Below are 18,476 nucleotides of genomic sequence, written 5' to 3'. Positions count from 1 at the left end.
CACTAGTCGCCCGCCTCCTCTGAATAGATCGTGCAGCTTCGAACCATTTCCTGAAACTACGCTCCAGTTTCAGGAAAACGATCAGGTCGTCTCTCTGATGGATGAGGGATCTGGTCCGTCAGATGGATGCCAGATCGACGGACGAGGAAAGGGATGATAGATCCACCGGATCAGCCGGTGGGACGAAAGACTTTCCCTTCTTTTAAGCTAGAAGCCAATGTATTGGTCAATTACTGTAGACTCTTCGGACGAGAATTTGTAATGTCTCGTTATAAGTGAAAGATAGTGTTCTAGCTAAGATTTTTCTCGAGCGGACTGGTCAAAATCCGGACGTACCACACATTCTTTCAGGACTAATCCTGGACGGTCACAGTTTTCGATCCGGTGTTGTCGAGTCAACGTGCGGGTTTAGTACAGATGTTTGAGTGTGCCGAGCATGCATCGGACGGTCGGCACGTCGCTTCAATGACCGAGCCAATGAAAAATCACGTCCGTTCAATGTAGTGCGGTCGCTCCATATCAACATGAATGTGGGCAATGAGTATTGGATGAGAACAAGAGCGGGCGAGGGAGTAGGCAGAGGTGGAAGGTGAAGCAAGAATGAGGGGGGGGCAACTGATTTAGATTTATGAAAAAAATATCAAGTGACAACAAGAAAATGCAAGTTCATCTATGTATCCATTGAAGATTATGCACTTATATATTAATATATAAAGATATTCACAAACTATAGCAATCTAACAGCAGCTAAGCATATTTAGGCTTCTAGCAACTTCAAAGAGCACCTAACCATTTAGCAAAATACGAATCAAGCATGGATAGTTAGACATCATGGACTATAATGTCTAACCATTCCCAGCTTGTAATTTGCAAGCTGAGAAAGCTACTATAATGTCTAACCATTCACAACTTGTAACTTGCAAAAAACAAATCGCCACCCACATGAATTTGCTGCTACATGCTTGCTGCTACTGGATTTTTGCAAATTCATGTGGGTGGTGATTTGTTTTTTTCCGTCTTCACTAGTCCCCCACTTCCCTAACTCCATGAGCAAGTGCATGAGTCCCCTCCCAATCCAGCCCCCAAATCCTCATCTCATTCTCTTTTTTCATAGATTCTTTCAAAAATCCAGTAGCAAGCCACTTGCTCATGGAGTTAGGGAAGTGGGGGACTAGTGAAGACGGGGAGGAGCCAAGGATGAAGAAGACTTGGCTATTTAGGGGACTAGGGGAGGAGCAATTGAGAGGAGGAAGAAGACCTGGACGCAGACCAGAGGAGAACGAAGAAGAAATTGTGGGGTGGGGACTTGGGAACGGGGGAGCAGTCCCTCGTCACATGCTCCCGATCAATCCTTCCAAGAAACGTAGCACTCGGCCTCTCCCTCTGCTTTCGCTGCGGCCTGAGACGCACTACTGCTCGGCCAGGATCCTTATAAAAACTAAATTGGGCTTCTGAAAGGGTTGGCCACAACCCCTAATTGTTCCCACAATGCTCCGCCACTAGGAGTAGGGTCTTCGATGGGCCAAAACGATCAGAAGCGGATATTCGTGTTGTCCGGACACCAGTAAAGCCCCTTTAGTTTATCATAGATTTAAAGAAAAAATACGTCCGAATCACTCGACGGACCGATGCAGACCCGTGTTAGATGATCTTTGTTGTTTGGATCGGTTCACACATATGCAGTTAGCGGTCCGCGTTGGAGTCATTGTGTAGACTCCCTGGCTGGAGTCCCTGGTAGAAATGTTACTCCCTCTGTTCCTAAATATAAGTCTTTTTAAAGATTACAGTAGTGAACTAGTTCTTTCGTTCATAAATATAAGTCTTTTTAAAGATTTCATTAGGGGACTACATACGAAACAAAATGAATGAATCTATATTCTAGTGTATGTATATATACATGTGTATGTAGTTTTCTAGTGAAAACTTTCAAAAGACTTATATTTAGAAACAGAGAGAGTACATACAAAACAAAATGAATGAATCTGTATTTTAAAATATGCTTATATACATTCGTATGTAGTCTTCTAGTGAAATTTTAAAAAAATATATTTCTTTTGTTCGGAAATACTTTTCGTAAGAATGAATGTATGTAGATTTATTTTAATTTTAGATATATCTATTTTTATATATTTATGTGGCAAGTAATTTGGAACCGAGAGAGTAGCTTACAAGCTGCATGTAAAAGTAAAAAGGCAATCGATCTGCATCCCACTTGATCTATACTGACAACTATAATGATGTTGATGTATTGTACCTCATCAAATTTTAAATATAAAACTTTTTAGAGATTTCAAGACAAACTACATTCGGATGTATGTAATAATATTTTAGGATGTAAATTCATTCATTTTGCTTTATATTTAGTCTTTTGTAAAATTTCTAAAATGTCTTATATTTTGATATGCAGTGAGTAGTTATTATATTTGGTCGAATTATACAGGCCCAGTCTCCGTCACTCGGGCCACGTGGACGCTAGCAATAAAATACCACCGAGGGCAGCTGTACTCTACACCAGCAGAAGGCACACACTGAATAGATCACGCACCTGCACGGGCACCACCTCCGGCCCAGAGGCGAAGGTGCGAAGCGATGGAGTCAGGCGAGCCACTCCCACGCCACGACGGCCGCGGTGGCTGGCGCGCCGCGCTCTTCATCGTCGGTAATCTCGCCGACCATTCGCCGCGACGATGACTCCATCCATCGTCGTGCGAGCTAATTTGTTTCGCCCTAAGCGTCTCTCTCTCTCTCTCTCTCTCTCTGAATTGTCCGGTGTCCAGTCTGAGCTAACTATCTCCGCGCCGTGCGTGCAGCCGTCGGCTTCCTGGAGCGCATCGGGTTCACCGGCGTGGGGGGCAACCTGATCACGTACCTGACCGGCCCGCTGGGCATGTCCACCGCAGCCGCCGCCGCCGGCGTGAACGCCTGGTCCGGGACCGTGCTGGTGCTGCCGCTCGTCGGCGCGCTCGCCGCCGACTCGCGCCTCGGCCGGTACCGCGCGGTCCTGATCGCCGGCGTGCTCTACCTGCTGGTCAGTGCTAGCACACACTTCGCCCCCTCCTCTACTCTCCCGAGCATCTTACAGCATCCATCCGCTTAATTGATTCCCAGGCCATCATTGCGCGGTAGCTAGTATGCGTTGGCATCCAGCCACGGCAAAAGGTGTGTCTGCTTCAATTGCCGTTGGCGATTGACGCATTGTCGCATATCGTTCATACACAGCCGACAATGTCTGGATCGACAATCACGTTGGGGTGGTTCTTGACCGCGGGGGCTGGGGTAGCGGGGAAGTAATTAACCAGAAGGCGACGGACAGACGAGACATCCATGTGATGTGAAGCGTAGTGCTGCTGGTCATTCTGAGATGCTCCAGCGCTAGTGGCCAAGCTGGTCCTGTCCGTTAAACGAAAATAAATAAAATAAACGAATATCCATTTCTGAGCCCCAGCCACATCTCCATCTGATGAAAAGAAAATTCACAAACGATACTTTGTGTTTTTTGTTGAGAACAACTCAGATGATCAAATGATCTGAAATTTAGAACGCATGTTACATACCAAATTATCTCCGATTAAGAAACAAGTTTTTCTTTTAGTTTTTCTAGTGTATTTTTGAATTTCATGTTCCTCACGGGTGCACCTGACACCTGAGTCTGGGCACCCAATCGCCTTGTTCATAAATATTTTATTTTTCTCTATAAGATAAAATTAAAGATTCTTGGTTGTCATCTACGTACTACCTCCGTCTCTAAATATAAAACGTTTTTACAGTTTGATGGAACTGCAAAAACGTCTTGTATTTCTGAATCAAAGTTGATCCATGTTGTCAAAAGGGATTTGCCCGCTACACCAATGTAAATAAAAGATGAAAATTGTCATGCTCTACAAACATAAATTGTCATCGTAAATGTGTTTCTTAGATTCCCATCCTAAGCGAATCATTCAGTGGGGCCAACTACTATTTTACTGTCCTCAAAAATCCCCTACTCCGCTTAGAGGGGTTAGTGGGAGCGAGCGCTTTAGGCCCTGTTTGGAACCATAATAGATTATGATAATCTGGATTATGAAGATAGATTATATAATCTGGTTTATAAAAATAATCTAGGTGGACATGTTTGGAGGCCAGATTATATAAACTGTAATCCAGGTTTTACATTGCATAATGACCTGTCTGCCCTTTGTTTGTTTTTTTTAAAAAAGAGAAGGGTGGCGGTGGTAGAAATGTAATTATCTCTAACTTTATAAGGATAATGGATCATTAGCAATCCATAATCTGATTTTAGCTGGTATAGAGTAGATTATGAGTTTTTAATAATCTAGCCATCTAGTTTTTATAATCTACATCATAAGCTGTCCTGTTTGGAGACATAATAGATTATAAAAACTGGATTATATAATCTGGGTGGTTCCAAACAGGGCTTTAGAATTCGCACATGGGATCTGACTTACAAAAGTTTGTTCACATGAAAAACCTAAAGATCTGATGTCAGTTCTTTATCATTTCTGTTTTTATTATTTTTGCAGTGTTTTATACTTTTTATGAACTTTTATAACTGATTTGGATCTTTTCACAAAAAGGAAATTTGTATAACACTTAATCATCATCTGTTTTATAAATAGGATCATTAATTATTGTAACATGTTTATATATTTTGTAACTTCTTTGGATGAGTGAATTGCATACGTTTTTTTTTTGAACTGTGCCGATGTTATCTTCTTAAAGTAGAAAAAGTCACGCGTTGGGCCAGCAGATGTGGTATCCTCCGATAACGGTGGAGGTGCTTGATTGTCATCCTCGTTGTCAGACAAACACCATAGTGGGAGATCAACAAGAGCCCATGTTGTCATGTTCAAGGCATTTGGCTGTGGCATCCCTCGGCAAAGCGGAGGGGGTAAAAGAAGGTGGAGGCTTTCACAAAAAAAGTCGGAGATGGCTATGGTTATGGGAAGGAGTGAGAGGCGTTTTTTTCCTCATGCAGTTATATTTTCTCCTCTACTAATGGCGACTTCCTTTGCTAACTTCTAAAATAAGCTGAAATAAAATGTCCCCTATCAAGTTATCCTAGAAACCCAATCAAATTTATTTGTTTTATTAGAACCTACTAATTAAGATTTGAGTAGTAGGCTTCTAAAAAATTATTTTTGGTTGGGTTTCTAGAACAAGCTGGATAGGGGATAATTTTTTTAAAAGCCTAAAAAAACATCAAAATAACTGATTGTAAGTGCAACCATGCAGAGAAGCAAATACTCTGACTATGAAAAAAATAGGGCTCCCATATAACGCGATGACATCACTGATCCCAAAAAATTCCAAGACTTGATGCACAAGAAAAAGAAATTTCGTGTATGGATCCATCGTTCGTGTTTGCTTTAGATTCGTGCTACTTTTTTTTACTGTTTTTAAAATTTATCTTGTTTCAAAGTGTTACATTAGTTTTTCTTTTCTCGTTCCAAAGTGTATCTCAATGCTTGATCCCAAATGCTATAGACTGACGTTAGTTCTAATCCGTGTTTGAGCGAACACTCTGCTGGCCGTTGGATTGAGGCGCACAAATCTTGTTGCGTTCACTAGGAAGGCCATTGGGAGGGAAGACCTCAGAACACTACGGGGTTTGCTTGTTTGACGTTGCCTTTGGGAACGGCCTTCGTGAGGGAATTTTCCCCCTCTATATTAGGGTCATGGCAATTTCTATGTGTAGCAGGGTAGTTTTATTCTGATGCACATCTACGTAAATGTTTACGTACGTTTACGGGATAGTCTGATTTGGCAATCATTGATTGGATTAAGAGGAGGATGAGGCCCATCCACCGCGGAAAATCAGGGGGGGCATGTTTACATTAGTTGAAAGGTTTAATAAACGTAAATAAGATTTAGTAGGTCTAGCATTTTTGTTATCCTAATTTACAACATGGCAAATCATTGGCAGTTTGTGGCAAATTTTCTCCATCTATAGGATAACAAGTTTCCTTTTTTTTCTTGCCATGTGCGAATCTTTGGTACGTATGACAATTTACTCTGTTCTAGCATGAAAAATTCCTGGCAATTCTTTTTGCTAGCATGTTCTTTCCAACAAGGCACAACTTTTTGGAATAGCATGGCAAATATATACTTTTTCTGTCTTAAAATAAGTGTTGCAGATTTAATATTAAATTAATATAAATTTTAAACTAGATCAACGATACTTATTTTGACATAGGGGAAGTATGTTATAGCATGGCAAATATATACGTTATATCATGGGAAAGCATTTCCTTGGAGTGTGTTTTAGATTGAACACTCCCTGCTGGCGTTATGCCCTCAAATGAGCCTCCTAGAGGAAATGTTCATTCGCTCGGGTGAGACTTCCTCGAGGAAACGTCGCCGTATTATTGACGTTCATAATTTTGTATCATGGTGTATCAATAAACCAGTTTCAAAACAAATGTGTTATTTTGTGTTGGTACACAATAACACATGACGATACATGTTGACACAAGGAAACATCTTGAAACGAGATAAATTCTAACAACATCAAATAATAACATGAACCTCAAAGCGAGTGGCAGAGATAGGCTAAGGCAACCTGACCCTAAGCCTGGTTATGGCCTCGAAATCCTTCGTTCACCGTTGCATTTTTGCGACCGTCCGAGATTGTTCATCGTGTTTAGCCCTTGGGTCCGAACCAATTCTACCCTCTCAATGCAACCACGATGGATATGATTCAGGTGAGGTAGATAAACCACTCTCTTAAGATACACCCACTCCATGAATGATTTGTGGACAGTAATTATGAATTTTAAATGTATTTTAGAACTATGATATCACACTATTATGACATTAATCTCTCATGTCACTGCAGTTGTAATTATGATTTTGAATACTCCTAACTAAAACAGAGACCATTTTCATGTGCATATTGGATGGGTGTGGCTTGCTCCCATCTACTCCTTCTGGGGTCAAAAAACGTCGTACATTATAGGACGGATGTAGTAGATGAGAATTAACTCAGCTTCATCTAAGTCCTACACCATTTGACTATACTTAAAGAGTCTTATTCTGGACATCTTATTTTTATGTTTGTCTGATTAATCAAATGTTATACTCTCTCTGTTCCTAAATATAAGTCTTTTAAGATATTTCATTAGGAGTCTACATACGGAGTAAAATGAGTGAATCTACACTCTAAAGTATGTCTATATACATCCGTATGTAGTTCATTAATGAAACCTCTTTAAAGACTTATATTTAGAAACGGAGGGAGTAGGTGTTAGATGAGACTTTGCTAGTAATTGTTTTGATATCCCGTTAATCATGATGACGAGCAGAGCTTGGGAATGCTGACGGTCTCATCCATGCTGCAAACGTCGCACCTTCGTCCTGCCGGCTGCCACAACACAACCAGCACCTGCTCGCCGCCGCCCTCGGCTTCATCGCCTGCCCGGATCGCCTTCTTCTACACCGCGGTCTACCTGCTAGCGCTGGCGCAGGGCTTCCACATGCCGTGTTCGGAAGCTCTGGGCGCGGACCAGTTCGATCCCAGCCTGAGTGCGTCCCGGAGCTCCTACTTCAACTGGTTTCACTTCTCCATCTCGTGGGGCTACGCCATCGCGGCTATCGTGATCACCTACATCGAGGAGAATGTTGGCTGGACGGTAGGGTTCGCCGTGTGCTGGGCCACCATGGTGGTGTACCTCGTCGTCTTCCTACTCGGCTCGAGGACTTACCGTGTAGAGCAGCCCGTGGACAGCAGTTCCTTGGCGCAGCTCACCAAGAAGCTCATATTTTCTCGAGCCGATGCTACTGACACACAACGGTGAGTGCAAGTCGACGTAACAGAGAGATGGTGTCATAGTGAGTGACGGCGGATGTTTCTACTTGTGCAGGCTTTTGGCGACGGGTCAGAACATGGACGACAACGGGTTCCTCGGTAAGTTGCTTCCTATCTGGTTGTCAAGCATAGTGATCGCCGCGGCCACCTCCCAGGTCTCCACCCTGTTCACCAAGCAGGGCAGCACGATGGACCGGCGCCTGGGCGCGGCCACGGGCCTCGTCGTGCCGCCCGCGGCGCTGCAGTGCTTCGTCAGCTTCACCTACATCGCCCTGGTCCCCGTCTACGACCGCGCCCTCGTGCCCCTTGCGAGGCGCCTCACCAGACACCCCGCGGGGGTCACCATGCTCCAGCGCATCGGCGCTGGGATGGTCATGTCCTGCGTCACCATGGTCGTCGCGGGGCTCGTGGAAGCCAAGCGCCTCCGAGTGGCCACGGACGCCGGTCTGCTCGACCGGCCCGACGTGGCGGTGCCGATGAGCCTGTGGTGGCTGGTGCCGCAGTACGTCCTGGTTGGCTTCACGGAGGTGTTCTGCTTCATCGGGCTGGAGGAGTTCTTCTACGACCAGGTGCCCGACGGGCTCCGCAGCGTGGGGCTGGCCCTGTGCCTGAGCATCTTCGGCGTGGGGAGCTACGCCAGCGGCATGCTCGTGTGGGCGGTCGACTGGGCCACGACGAGGGGCGGGGGAGAGAGCTGGTTCGCCGACAACCTCAACCGCGCGCACCTCGATTACTTCTACTGGATCCTGGCTGGTCTCAGCGCTTTGCAGGTGGCCGTGTTCCTGTATTTTGCAAACCGGTATGTGTACCGGAAGAAACCCGAGCAATGATTCGTCCTCCGTTCGAGCAACTCCGACAGGCGCCTTAAAAGAAAATTGCAGCGCGGAATTGTGCTCTTTTTTTTTTAGCGCAGCGGCAGCGCTCCCGTTTCAGCCTGCCTCGCAAAATGAGGCGCCCCGCTACAGGCAGACGCTGGGCCAAACATCACTGGTAGAAAACGGGCCTTTGGCCTGGACCATTTAGCTTCGGCCTGCCTCTGGATCGGGACTAAAGGTCCGGCTACGTCGTCCCAATTTTCAATGCCTCCCTCGAGGCTTTAGTCCCGGCCTGTAAGGAGCCTTTAGTCCCGGTTCATGTCTCAAACCGGGACTAAAGGGCTACGCGGCGGGCAGTGGTGGTGGCAACCGTTCGTATCCCTCTTTAGTCCCGGTTGGTCGCTCAATCCGGGACTAAAGGACTAACACGTGGCCTGCCGTAGTGGTGGCGACCGTTGGTATACCTCTTTAGTCCCGGTTGGTGGTTCAACCCGGGACTAAAGGCATAACACGTGGTCTGCCGTAGTGGTGGCGACCGTTGGTATACCTCTTTAGTCCCGGTTGGTGGCTCAATCCGGGACTAAAGGCGTAACACGTGGCCTGTCGTAGTGGTGGCAACCGTTTGGTATACCTCTTTAGTCCCGGTTGGTGGCTCAACCCGGGATTAAAGGCCCAAACGGTTTGCATCTCGCGTCGTTTCGGGCGATGAAAAGCACGAACCGAAGCGTACAGTCGCTATTTCTCTGTTCTTCTTCTCTCTTGCGTCGCTCTCTCTGTTCTTCTCCTCTGTTCTTCTCCTCTCTTCTTCCCTTCTCTTCTTCCACCATGCCAACTATCTTTCGTGAGGTGCTCGCACATGGCACGACCAAGCTCCGTGTCGTGTACACGAACCTGAGCTGGGAGGTGCCATTTTTTCTTCAACAGTTGAAGGAACGATGGTTTGACCACGCAGCGGATCATGAGAAGTTCTTCGGGCTTGATCGGGAGTACACGGCCGATCAACACGGTGTTGCCGTCATCCAAATATGCTTCGCAAGCCATGTCTTGATCTTCCAATGGGCGAGGTAAGTTTTGAGGCTTTCTTTGATCCAAGATAATGACATTGTAAGTTTATTTGTTTCAATCATAGTTGGTTCCTTTCAAATAGTTGTAGTGAAACAATTTTAATTAGTTGAAGGGAGCACAATCTAATTGGAATAGTGTTCCATAATCTGAAAAATCGTATTAGAATCAACTAGTGTTTAATATGTTCCATTGGAATCATAGTTGGTTCCCTTCAAATAGTTGTAGTGAAATAATTTTAATTAGTTGAAAGGGAGCACACTCTGATTGGAATAGTGTTCCATAATCTGAAAAATCGTATTAGAATCAACTAGTGTTTAATATGTTCCATTAAAATCATAGTTGGTTCCCTTCAAATAGTTGTAGTGAAACAATTTTGATTAGTTGAAGGGGAGCACAATCTGATTGGAATAGTGTTTCATAATCTGAAAAATCGTATTAGAATCAACTAGTGTTTAATATGTTCCATTGGAATCATAGTTGGTTCCCTTCAAATAGTTGTAGTGAAACAATTTTGATTAGTTCAAGGGGAGCACAATCTGATTGGAATAGTGTTCCATAATCTGAAAAATCGTATTCGAATCAACTAGTGTTTAATATGTTCCATTGGAATCATAGTTGGTTCCCTTCAAATAGTTGTAGTGAAACAATTTTGATTAGTTGAAGGGGAGCACAATCTGATTGGAATAGTGTTCCGTAATCTGAAAAATCGTATTAGAATCAACTAGTGTTTAATATGTTCCATTGGAATCATAGTTGGTTCCCTTCAAATAGTTGTAGTGAAACAATTTTGATTAGTTGAAGGGGAGCACAATCTGATTGGAATAGTGTTCCATAATATGAAAAATCGTATTAGAATCAACTAGTGTTTAATATGTTCCATTGGAATCATAGTTGGTTCCCTTCAAATAGTTGTAGTGAAACAATTTTGATTAGTTGAAGGGAACACAATCTGATTGGAATAGTGTTTCATAATCTGAAAAATCGTATTAGAATCAACTAGTGTTTAATATGTTCCATTGGATAGCAATATGATATGTCATAGTCATGAAAATTGCATATAGCTAGTGATCTCTCTAGGTTCCATTGGATAGCTATAGTGATCTCTCTAGGTTCCATTGCATATGTTCTATTTGAATCCTAAAGATAAGTTTCTCTTTAGTTGTAGTGAAACATGTTTCCTTATTGCAGCAGTATGTAACATTTGTTTCATTTTAATTTGTTTCTGTTGCAGGAGTGACAAGCATTGTCCAGAACTCATGGAGTTCCTTCGCAGCGGCATCACTTTTGCTTCCATTGACATAAGGAACGACAAGCTGAAGATGAGGCACAGCTTCGGTATTGAGATACCAGCTGGTTGCCTCGTTGATCTCCAAACGATATTCAGGCTTCGAGATGACAGGACTTCGATGGCTCATATGGCAGCTGCCTTGATCAACGAGTCATATGGTGATATGAAGACCAGTTTCCCAAAGTATCAGCACAAACTTTGGGAGAAGGGCCCACTTGATGATATCAACATTGAGTATGCAGAAAAAGATGCATACGTTTCATACGAGTTGTACCGCAAGATTCGAGTCGTCAACTATGGCCAGCGTCACCTCGAGGAACGTGGACATTCTGATTTAGATGATTCAGACGATTCAGACGAGTAGTGTTCTGAACGTCGAACACTTGTATATATATCTATGGTAGCTATTATTATGTACTGTTTGGACTAGTATCATGTACCTTCTAGGACCAATTTATATATGTCTAGTTTCTGTTTGTGCCATTATAGTTTCCAAATTTGAATGGTTTAGCCCTTTCTAACTTCATTTGCTACTTTTGAATGGTTTAAAAATCAGGTGAGCTAATGTCCACCATATATGAGAGAAAAAGAATGTCGTCTCTTATTGTGGGGGTCGCTTCTACTTCGAGAGATATTGTTCACAAAAATTATGGAGTTCAAATAAGTTCAAAAAATGAAATCCCTTTGTAAAAGATGAGTTCTGGTTAACCCTGCTACTTCAAGAGAGATTGTCAGTTTTGTACACGAACTGCATCCAGTTTTTGTCGTAGCCCTCTCAACTTTTTAACACATGCTATGTGGGTGAAATGATGATAGCATGCCAACTTTCAACATTTTCACAGTTCATTTGTAGTGCTTTTCAATTTCAGGGTCAACTAGCTCAAAAAAAATAAGTAAATGCACGAAATATACGAAATGAAGTCAGAAATTGTTGAAATTTTGTGATGTGCCTTTGATTGGTGCATTTTGAACACACAAAAAGTATGGAGTTCAAATAAGTTCAAAAAAAATGAAATCCCTTTGTAAGAGATGAGTTCTGGTTCGAAACCCTCCTACTTCAAGAGAGATTGTCTGTTTTGTTCACGAACTGCATCCAGTTTTTGTCGTAGCCCTCTCAACTTTTTAACACATGCTATGTGGGTGAAATGATGATAACATGCCAACTTTCAACATTTTCAGAGTTCATTTGTAGTGCTTTTCAATTTCAGGGTCAACTAGCTCAAAAAAAATAAGTAAATGCACGAAATATACGAAATGAAGTCAGAAATTGTTGAAATTTTGTGATGTGCCTTTGAATGGTGCATTTCGAACACACAAAAAGTATGGAGTTCAAATAAGTTCAAAAAAAATGAAATCCCTTTGTAAGAGATGAGTTCTGGTTCGAAACCCTCCTACTTCAAGAGAGATTGTCTGTTTTGTTCACGAACTGCATCCAGTTTTTGTCGTAGCCCTCTCAACTTTTTAACACATGCTATGTGGGTGAAATGATGATAACATGCCAACTTTCAACATTTTCAGAGTTCATTTGTAGTGCTTTTCAATTTCAGGGTCAACTAGCTCAAAAAAAAATAAGTAAATGCACGAAATATACGAAATGAAGTCAGAAATTGTTGAAATTTTGTGATGTGCCTTTGAATGGTGCATTTTGAACACACAAAAAGTATGGAGTTCAAATAAGTTCAAAAAATGAAATCCCTTTGTAAGAGATGAGTTCTGGTTCGAAACCCTGCTACTTCGAGAGAGATTGTCAGTTTTGTACACGAACTGCATCCCGTTTTTGTCGTAGCCCTCTCAACTTTTTAACACATGCTATGTGGGTGAAATGATGATAGCATGCCAACTTTCAACATTTTCAGAGTTCATTTGTAGTGCTTTTCAATTTCAGGGTCAACTAGCTCAAAAAAATAAGTAAATGCACGAAATATACGAAATGAAGTCAGAAATTGTTGAAATTTTGTGATGTGCCTTTGAATGGTGCATTTTGAACACACAAAAAGTATGGAGTTCAAGTAAGTTCAAAAAAAATGAAATCCCTTTGTAAGAGATGAGTTCTAGTTCGAAACCCTCCTACTTCAAGAGAGATTGTCTGTTTTGTTCACGAACTGCATCCAGTTTTTGTCGTAGCCTCTCAAATTTTTAACACATGCTATGTGGGTGAAATGATGATAACATGCCAACTTTCAACATTTTCAGAGTTCATTTGTAGTGCTTTTCAATTTCAGGGTCAACTAGCTCAAAAAAAATAAGTAAATGCACGAAATATACGAAATGAAGTCAGAAATTGTTGAAATTTTGTGATGTGCCTTTGAATGGTGCATTTTGAACACACAAAAAGTATGGCGTTCAAATAAGTTGAAAAAATGAAATCCCTTTGTAAGAGATGAGTTCTCGTTCGAAACCCTGCTACTTCGAGAGAGATTGTCAGTTTTGTACACGAACTGCATCCCGTTTTTGTCGTAGCCCTCTCAACTTTTTAACACATGCTATGTGGGTGAAATGATGATAGCATGCCAACTTTCAACATTTTCAGAGTTCATTTGTAGTGCTTTTCAATTTCAGGGTCAACTAGCTCAAAAAAAAAATAAGTAAATGCACGAAATATACGAAATGAAGTCAGAAATTGTTGAAATTTTGAGATGTGCCTTTGAATGGTGCATTTTGAACACACAAAAAGTATGGAGTTCAAATAAGTTCAAAAAAAATGAAATCCCTTTGTAAGAGATGAGTTCTAGTTCGAAACCCTCCTACTTCAAGAGAGATTGTCTGTTTTGTTCACGAACTGCATCCAGTTTTTGTCGTAGCCCTCTCAACTTTTTAACACATGCTATGTGGGTGAAATGATGATAACATGCCAACTTTCAACATTTTCAGAGTTCATTTGTAGTGCTTTTCAATTTCAGGGTCAACTAGCTCAAAAAAAATAAGTAAATGCACGAAATATACGAAATGAAGTCAGAAATTGTTGAAATTTTGTGATGTGCCTTTGAATGGTGCATTTTGAACACACAAAAAGTATGGAGTTCAAATAAGTTCAAAAAATGAAATCCCTTTATAAGAGATGAGTTCTCGTTCGAAACCCTGCTACTTTGAGAGAGATTGTCAGTTTTGTACACGAACTGCATCCAGTTTTTGTCGTAGCCCTCTCAACTTTTTAACACATGCTATGTGGGTGAAATGATGATAGCATGCCAACTTTCAACATTTTCAGAGTTCATTTGTAGTGCTTTTCAATTTCAGGGTCAACTAGCTCAAAAAAAAAAGTAAATGCACGAAATATACGAAATGAAGTCAGAAATTGTTGAAATTTTGTGATGTGCCTTTGAATGGTGCATTTTGAACACACAAAAAGTATGGAGTTCAAATAAGTTCAAAAAAATGAAATCCCTTTGTAAGAGATGAGTTACACAAAAAGTATGGAGTTCAAATAAGTTCAAAAAAATGAAATCCCTTTGTAAGAGATGAGTTCTGGTTCGAAACCCTACTACTTCGAGAGAGATTGTCTGTTTTGTTCACGAACTGCATCCGGTTTTTGTCGTAGCCCTCTCAACTTTTTAACACATGCTATGTGGGTGAAATGATGATAACATGCCAACTTTCAACATTTTCAGAGTTCATTTGTAGTGCTTTTCAATTTCAGGGTCAACTAGCTCAAAAAAAATAAGTAAATGCACGAAATATACGAAATGAAGTCAGAAATTGTTGAAATTTTGTGATGTGCCTTTGAATGGTGCATTTTGAACACACAAAAAGTATGGAGTTCAAATAAGTTCAAAAAATGAAATCCCTTTGTAAGAGATGAGTTCTGGTTCGAAACCCTGCTACTTCGAGAGAGATTGTCAGTTTTGTACACGAACTGCATCCCGTTTTTGTCGTAGCCCTCTCAACTTTTTAACACATGCTATGTGGCTGAAATGATGATAGCATGCCAACTTTCAACATTTTCAGAGTTCATTTGTAGTGCTTTTCAATTTCAGGGTCAACTAGCTCAAAAAAATAAGTAAATGCACGAAATATACGAAATGAAGTCAGAAATTGTTGATATTTTGTGATGTGCCTTTGAATGGTGCATTTTGAACACACAAAAAGTATGGAGTTCAAATAAGTTCAAAAAATGAAATCCCTTTGTAAGAGATGAGTTCTCGTTCGAAACCCTCCTACTTTGAGAGAGATTGTCAGTTTTGTACACGAACTGCATCCACTTTTTGTCGTAGCCCTCTCAACTTTTTAACACATGCTATGTGGGTGAAATGATGATAGCATGCCAACTTTCAACATTTTCAGAGTTCATTTGTAGTGCTTTTCAATTTCAGGGTCAACTAGCTCAAAAAAAAAAGTAAATGCACGAAATATACGAAATGAAGTCAGAAATTGTTGAAATTTTGTGATGTGCCTTTGAATGGTGCATTTTGAACACACAAAAAGTATGGAGTTCAAATAAGTTCAAAAAAATGAAATCCCTTTGTAAGAGATGAGTTACACAAAAAGTATGGAGTTCAACTAAGTTCAAAAAAAATGAAATCCCTTTGTAAGACATGAGTTCTGGTTCGAAACCCTACTACTTCGAGAGAGATTGTCTGTTTTGTTCACGAACTGCATCCAGTTTTTGTCGTAGCCCTCTCAACTTTTTAACACATGCTATGTGGGTGAAATGATGATAACATGCCAACTTTCAACATTTTCAGAGTTCATTTGTAGTGCTTTTCAATTTCAGGGTCAACTAGCTCAAAAAAAATAAGTAAATGCACGAAATATACGAAATGAAGTCAGAAATTGTTGAAATTTTGTGATGTGCCTTTGAATGGTGCATTTTGAACACACAAAAAGTATGGAGTTCAAATAAGTTCAAAAAATGAAATCCCTTTGTAAGAGATGAGTTCTCGTTCGAAACCCTGCTACTTCGAGAGAGATTGTCAGTTTTGTACACGAACTGCATCCAGTTTTTGTCGTAGCCCTCTCAACTTTTTAACACATGCTATGTGGGTGAAATGATGATAGCATGCCAACTTTCAACATTTTCAGATTTCATTTGTAGTGCTTTTCAATTTCAGGGTCAACTAGCTCAAAAAAAATAAGTAAATGCACGAAATATACGAAATGAAGTGAGAAATTGTTGAAATTTTGTGATGTGCCTTTGAATGGTGCATTTTGAACACACAAAAAGTATGGAGTTCAAATAAGTTCGAAAAAATGAAATCCCTTTGTAAGAGATGAGTTACACAAAAAGTATGGAGTTCAAATAAGTTCAAAAAAATGAAATCCCTTTGTAAGAGATGAGTTCTGGTTCGAAACCCTACTACTTCGAGAGAGATTGTCTGTTTTGTTCACGAACTGGATCCAGTTTTTGTCGTAGCCCTCTCAACTTTTTAACACATGCTATGTGGGTGAAATGATGATAGCATGCCAACTTTCAACATTTTCAGAGTTCATTTGTAGTGCTTTTCAATTTCAGGGTCAACTAGCTCAAAAAAAAAAGTAAATGCACGAAATATACGAAATGAAGTCAGAAATTGTTGAAATTTTGTGATGTGCCTTTGAATGGTGCATTTTGAACACACAAAAAGTATGGAGTTCAAATAAGTTCAAAAAATGAAATCCCTTTGTAAGAGATGAGTTCTGGTTCGAAACCCTGCTACTTCGAGAGAGATTGTCAGTTTTGTACACGAACTGCATCCCGTTTTTGTCGTAGCCCTCTCAACTTTTTAACACATGCTATGTGGGTGAAATGATGATAGCATGCCAACTTTCAACATTTTCAGAGTTCATTTGTAGTGCTTTTCAATTTCAGGGTCAACTAGCTCAAAAAAATAAGTAAATGCACGAAATATACGAAATGAAGTCAGAAATTGTTGAAATTTTGTGATGTGCCTTTGAATGGTGCATTTTGAACACACAAAAAGTATGGAGTTCAAATAAGTTCAAAAAAAATGAAATCCCTTTGTAAGAGATGAGTTCTAGTTCGAAACCCTCCTACTTCAAGAGAGATTGTCTGTTTTGTTCACGAACTGCATCCAGTTTTTGTCGTAGCCCTCTCAACTTCTTAACACATGCTATGTGGGTGAAATGATGATAACATGCCAACTTTCAACATTTTCAGAGTTCATTTGTAGTGCTTTTCAATTTCAGGGTCAACTAGCTCAAAAAAAATAAGTAAATGCACGAAATATACGAAATGAAGTCAGAAATTGTTGAAATTTTGTGATGTGCCTTTGAATGGTGCATTTTGAACACACAAAAAGTATGGAGTTCAAATAAGTTCAAAAAATGAAATCCCTTTGTAAGAGATGAGTTCTCGTTCGAAACCCTGCTACTTCGAGAGAGATTGTCAGTTTTGTACACGAACTGCATCCTGTTTTTGTCGTAGCCCTCTCAACTTTTTAACACATGCTATGTGGGTGAAATGATGATAGCATGCCAACTTTCAACATTTTCAGAGTTCATTTGTAGTGCTTTTCAATTTCAGGGTCAACTAGCTGAAAAAAAAAATAAATGCACGAAATATACGAAATGAAGTCACAAATTGTTGAAATTTTGTGATGTGCCTTTGAATGATGCATTTTGAACACACAAAAAGTATGGAGTTCAAATAAGTTCAAAAAAATGAAATCCCTTTGTAAGAGATGAGTTACACAAAAAGTATGGAGTTCAAATAAGTTCAAAAAATGAAATCCCTTTGTAAGAGATGAGTTCTGGTTCGAAACCCTACTACTTCGAGAGAGATTGTCTGTTTTGTTCACGAACTGCATCCGGTTTTTGTCGTAGCCCTCTCAACTTTTTAACACATGCTATGTGGGTGAAATGATGATAACATGCCAACTTTCAACATTTTCAGAGTTCATTTGTAGTGCTTTTCAATTTCAGGGTCAACTAGCTCAAAAAAAATAAGTAAATGCACGAAATATACGAAATGAAGTCAGAAATTGTTGAAATTTTGTGATGTGCCTTTGAATGGTGCATTTTGAACACACAAAAAGTATGGAGTTCAAATAAGTTCAAAAAATGAAATCCCTTTGTAAGAGATGAGTTCTCGTTCGAAACCCTGCTACTTCGAGAGAGATTGTCAGTTTTGTACACGAACTGCATCCAGTTTTTGTCGTAGCCCTCTCAACTTTTTAACACATGCTATGTGGGTGAAATGATGATAGCATGCCAACTTTCCACATTTTCAGAGTTCATTTGTAGTGCTTTTCAATTTCAGGGTCAACTAGCTCAAAAAAAAAAAGTAAATGCACGAAATATACGAAATGAAGTCAGAAATTGTTGAAATTTTGTGATGTGCCTTTGAATGGTGCATTTTGAACACACAAAAAGTATGGAGTTCAAATAAGTTCAAAAAAATGAAATCCCTTTGTAAGAGATGAGTTACACAAAAAGTATGGAGTTCAAATAAGTTCAAAAAAAATGAAATCCCTTTGTAAGAGATGAGTTCTGGTTCGAAACCCTACTACTTCGAGAGAGATTGTTTGTTTTGTTCACGAACTGCATCTAGTTTTTGTCGTAGCCCTCT

The 18,476-nt window shown here is 40.5% G+C and overlaps 1 protein-coding gene across 1 annotated transcript; it reads left to right on the top strand.

The window, feature by feature from the left end:
- Window positions 1-2,499: 2,499 nt before the first annotated feature.
- On the top strand, window positions 2,500-8,692 carry LOC123444774 (protein NRT1/ PTR FAMILY 5.10-like). Its single transcript, XM_045121612.1, has 4 exons — window positions 2,500-2,659; window positions 2,811-3,028; window positions 7,302-7,789; window positions 7,860-8,692. Exons 1-4 carry the CDS (start codon window positions 2,590-2,592, stop codon window positions 8,632-8,634), a joined length of 1,551 nt encoding a protein of 516 aa, XP_044977547.1. The 5' UTR covers window positions 2,500-2,589; the 3' UTR covers window positions 8,635-8,692.
- Window positions 8,693-18,476: the final 9,784 nt, after the last annotated feature.

The sequence above is a fragment of the Hordeum vulgare genome, chromosome 3H (genome assembly GCF_904849725.1).
Source record: "Hordeum vulgare subsp. vulgare chromosome 3H, MorexV3_pseudomolecules_assembly, whole genome shotgun sequence".
In the NCBI taxonomy this organism is placed as follows: Eukaryota; Viridiplantae; Streptophyta; class Magnoliopsida; order Poales; family Poaceae; genus Hordeum; species Hordeum vulgare.
Note: the sequence above shows the minus strand (reverse complement) of the source record. Positions and strands in the feature narration are given on the sequence as shown.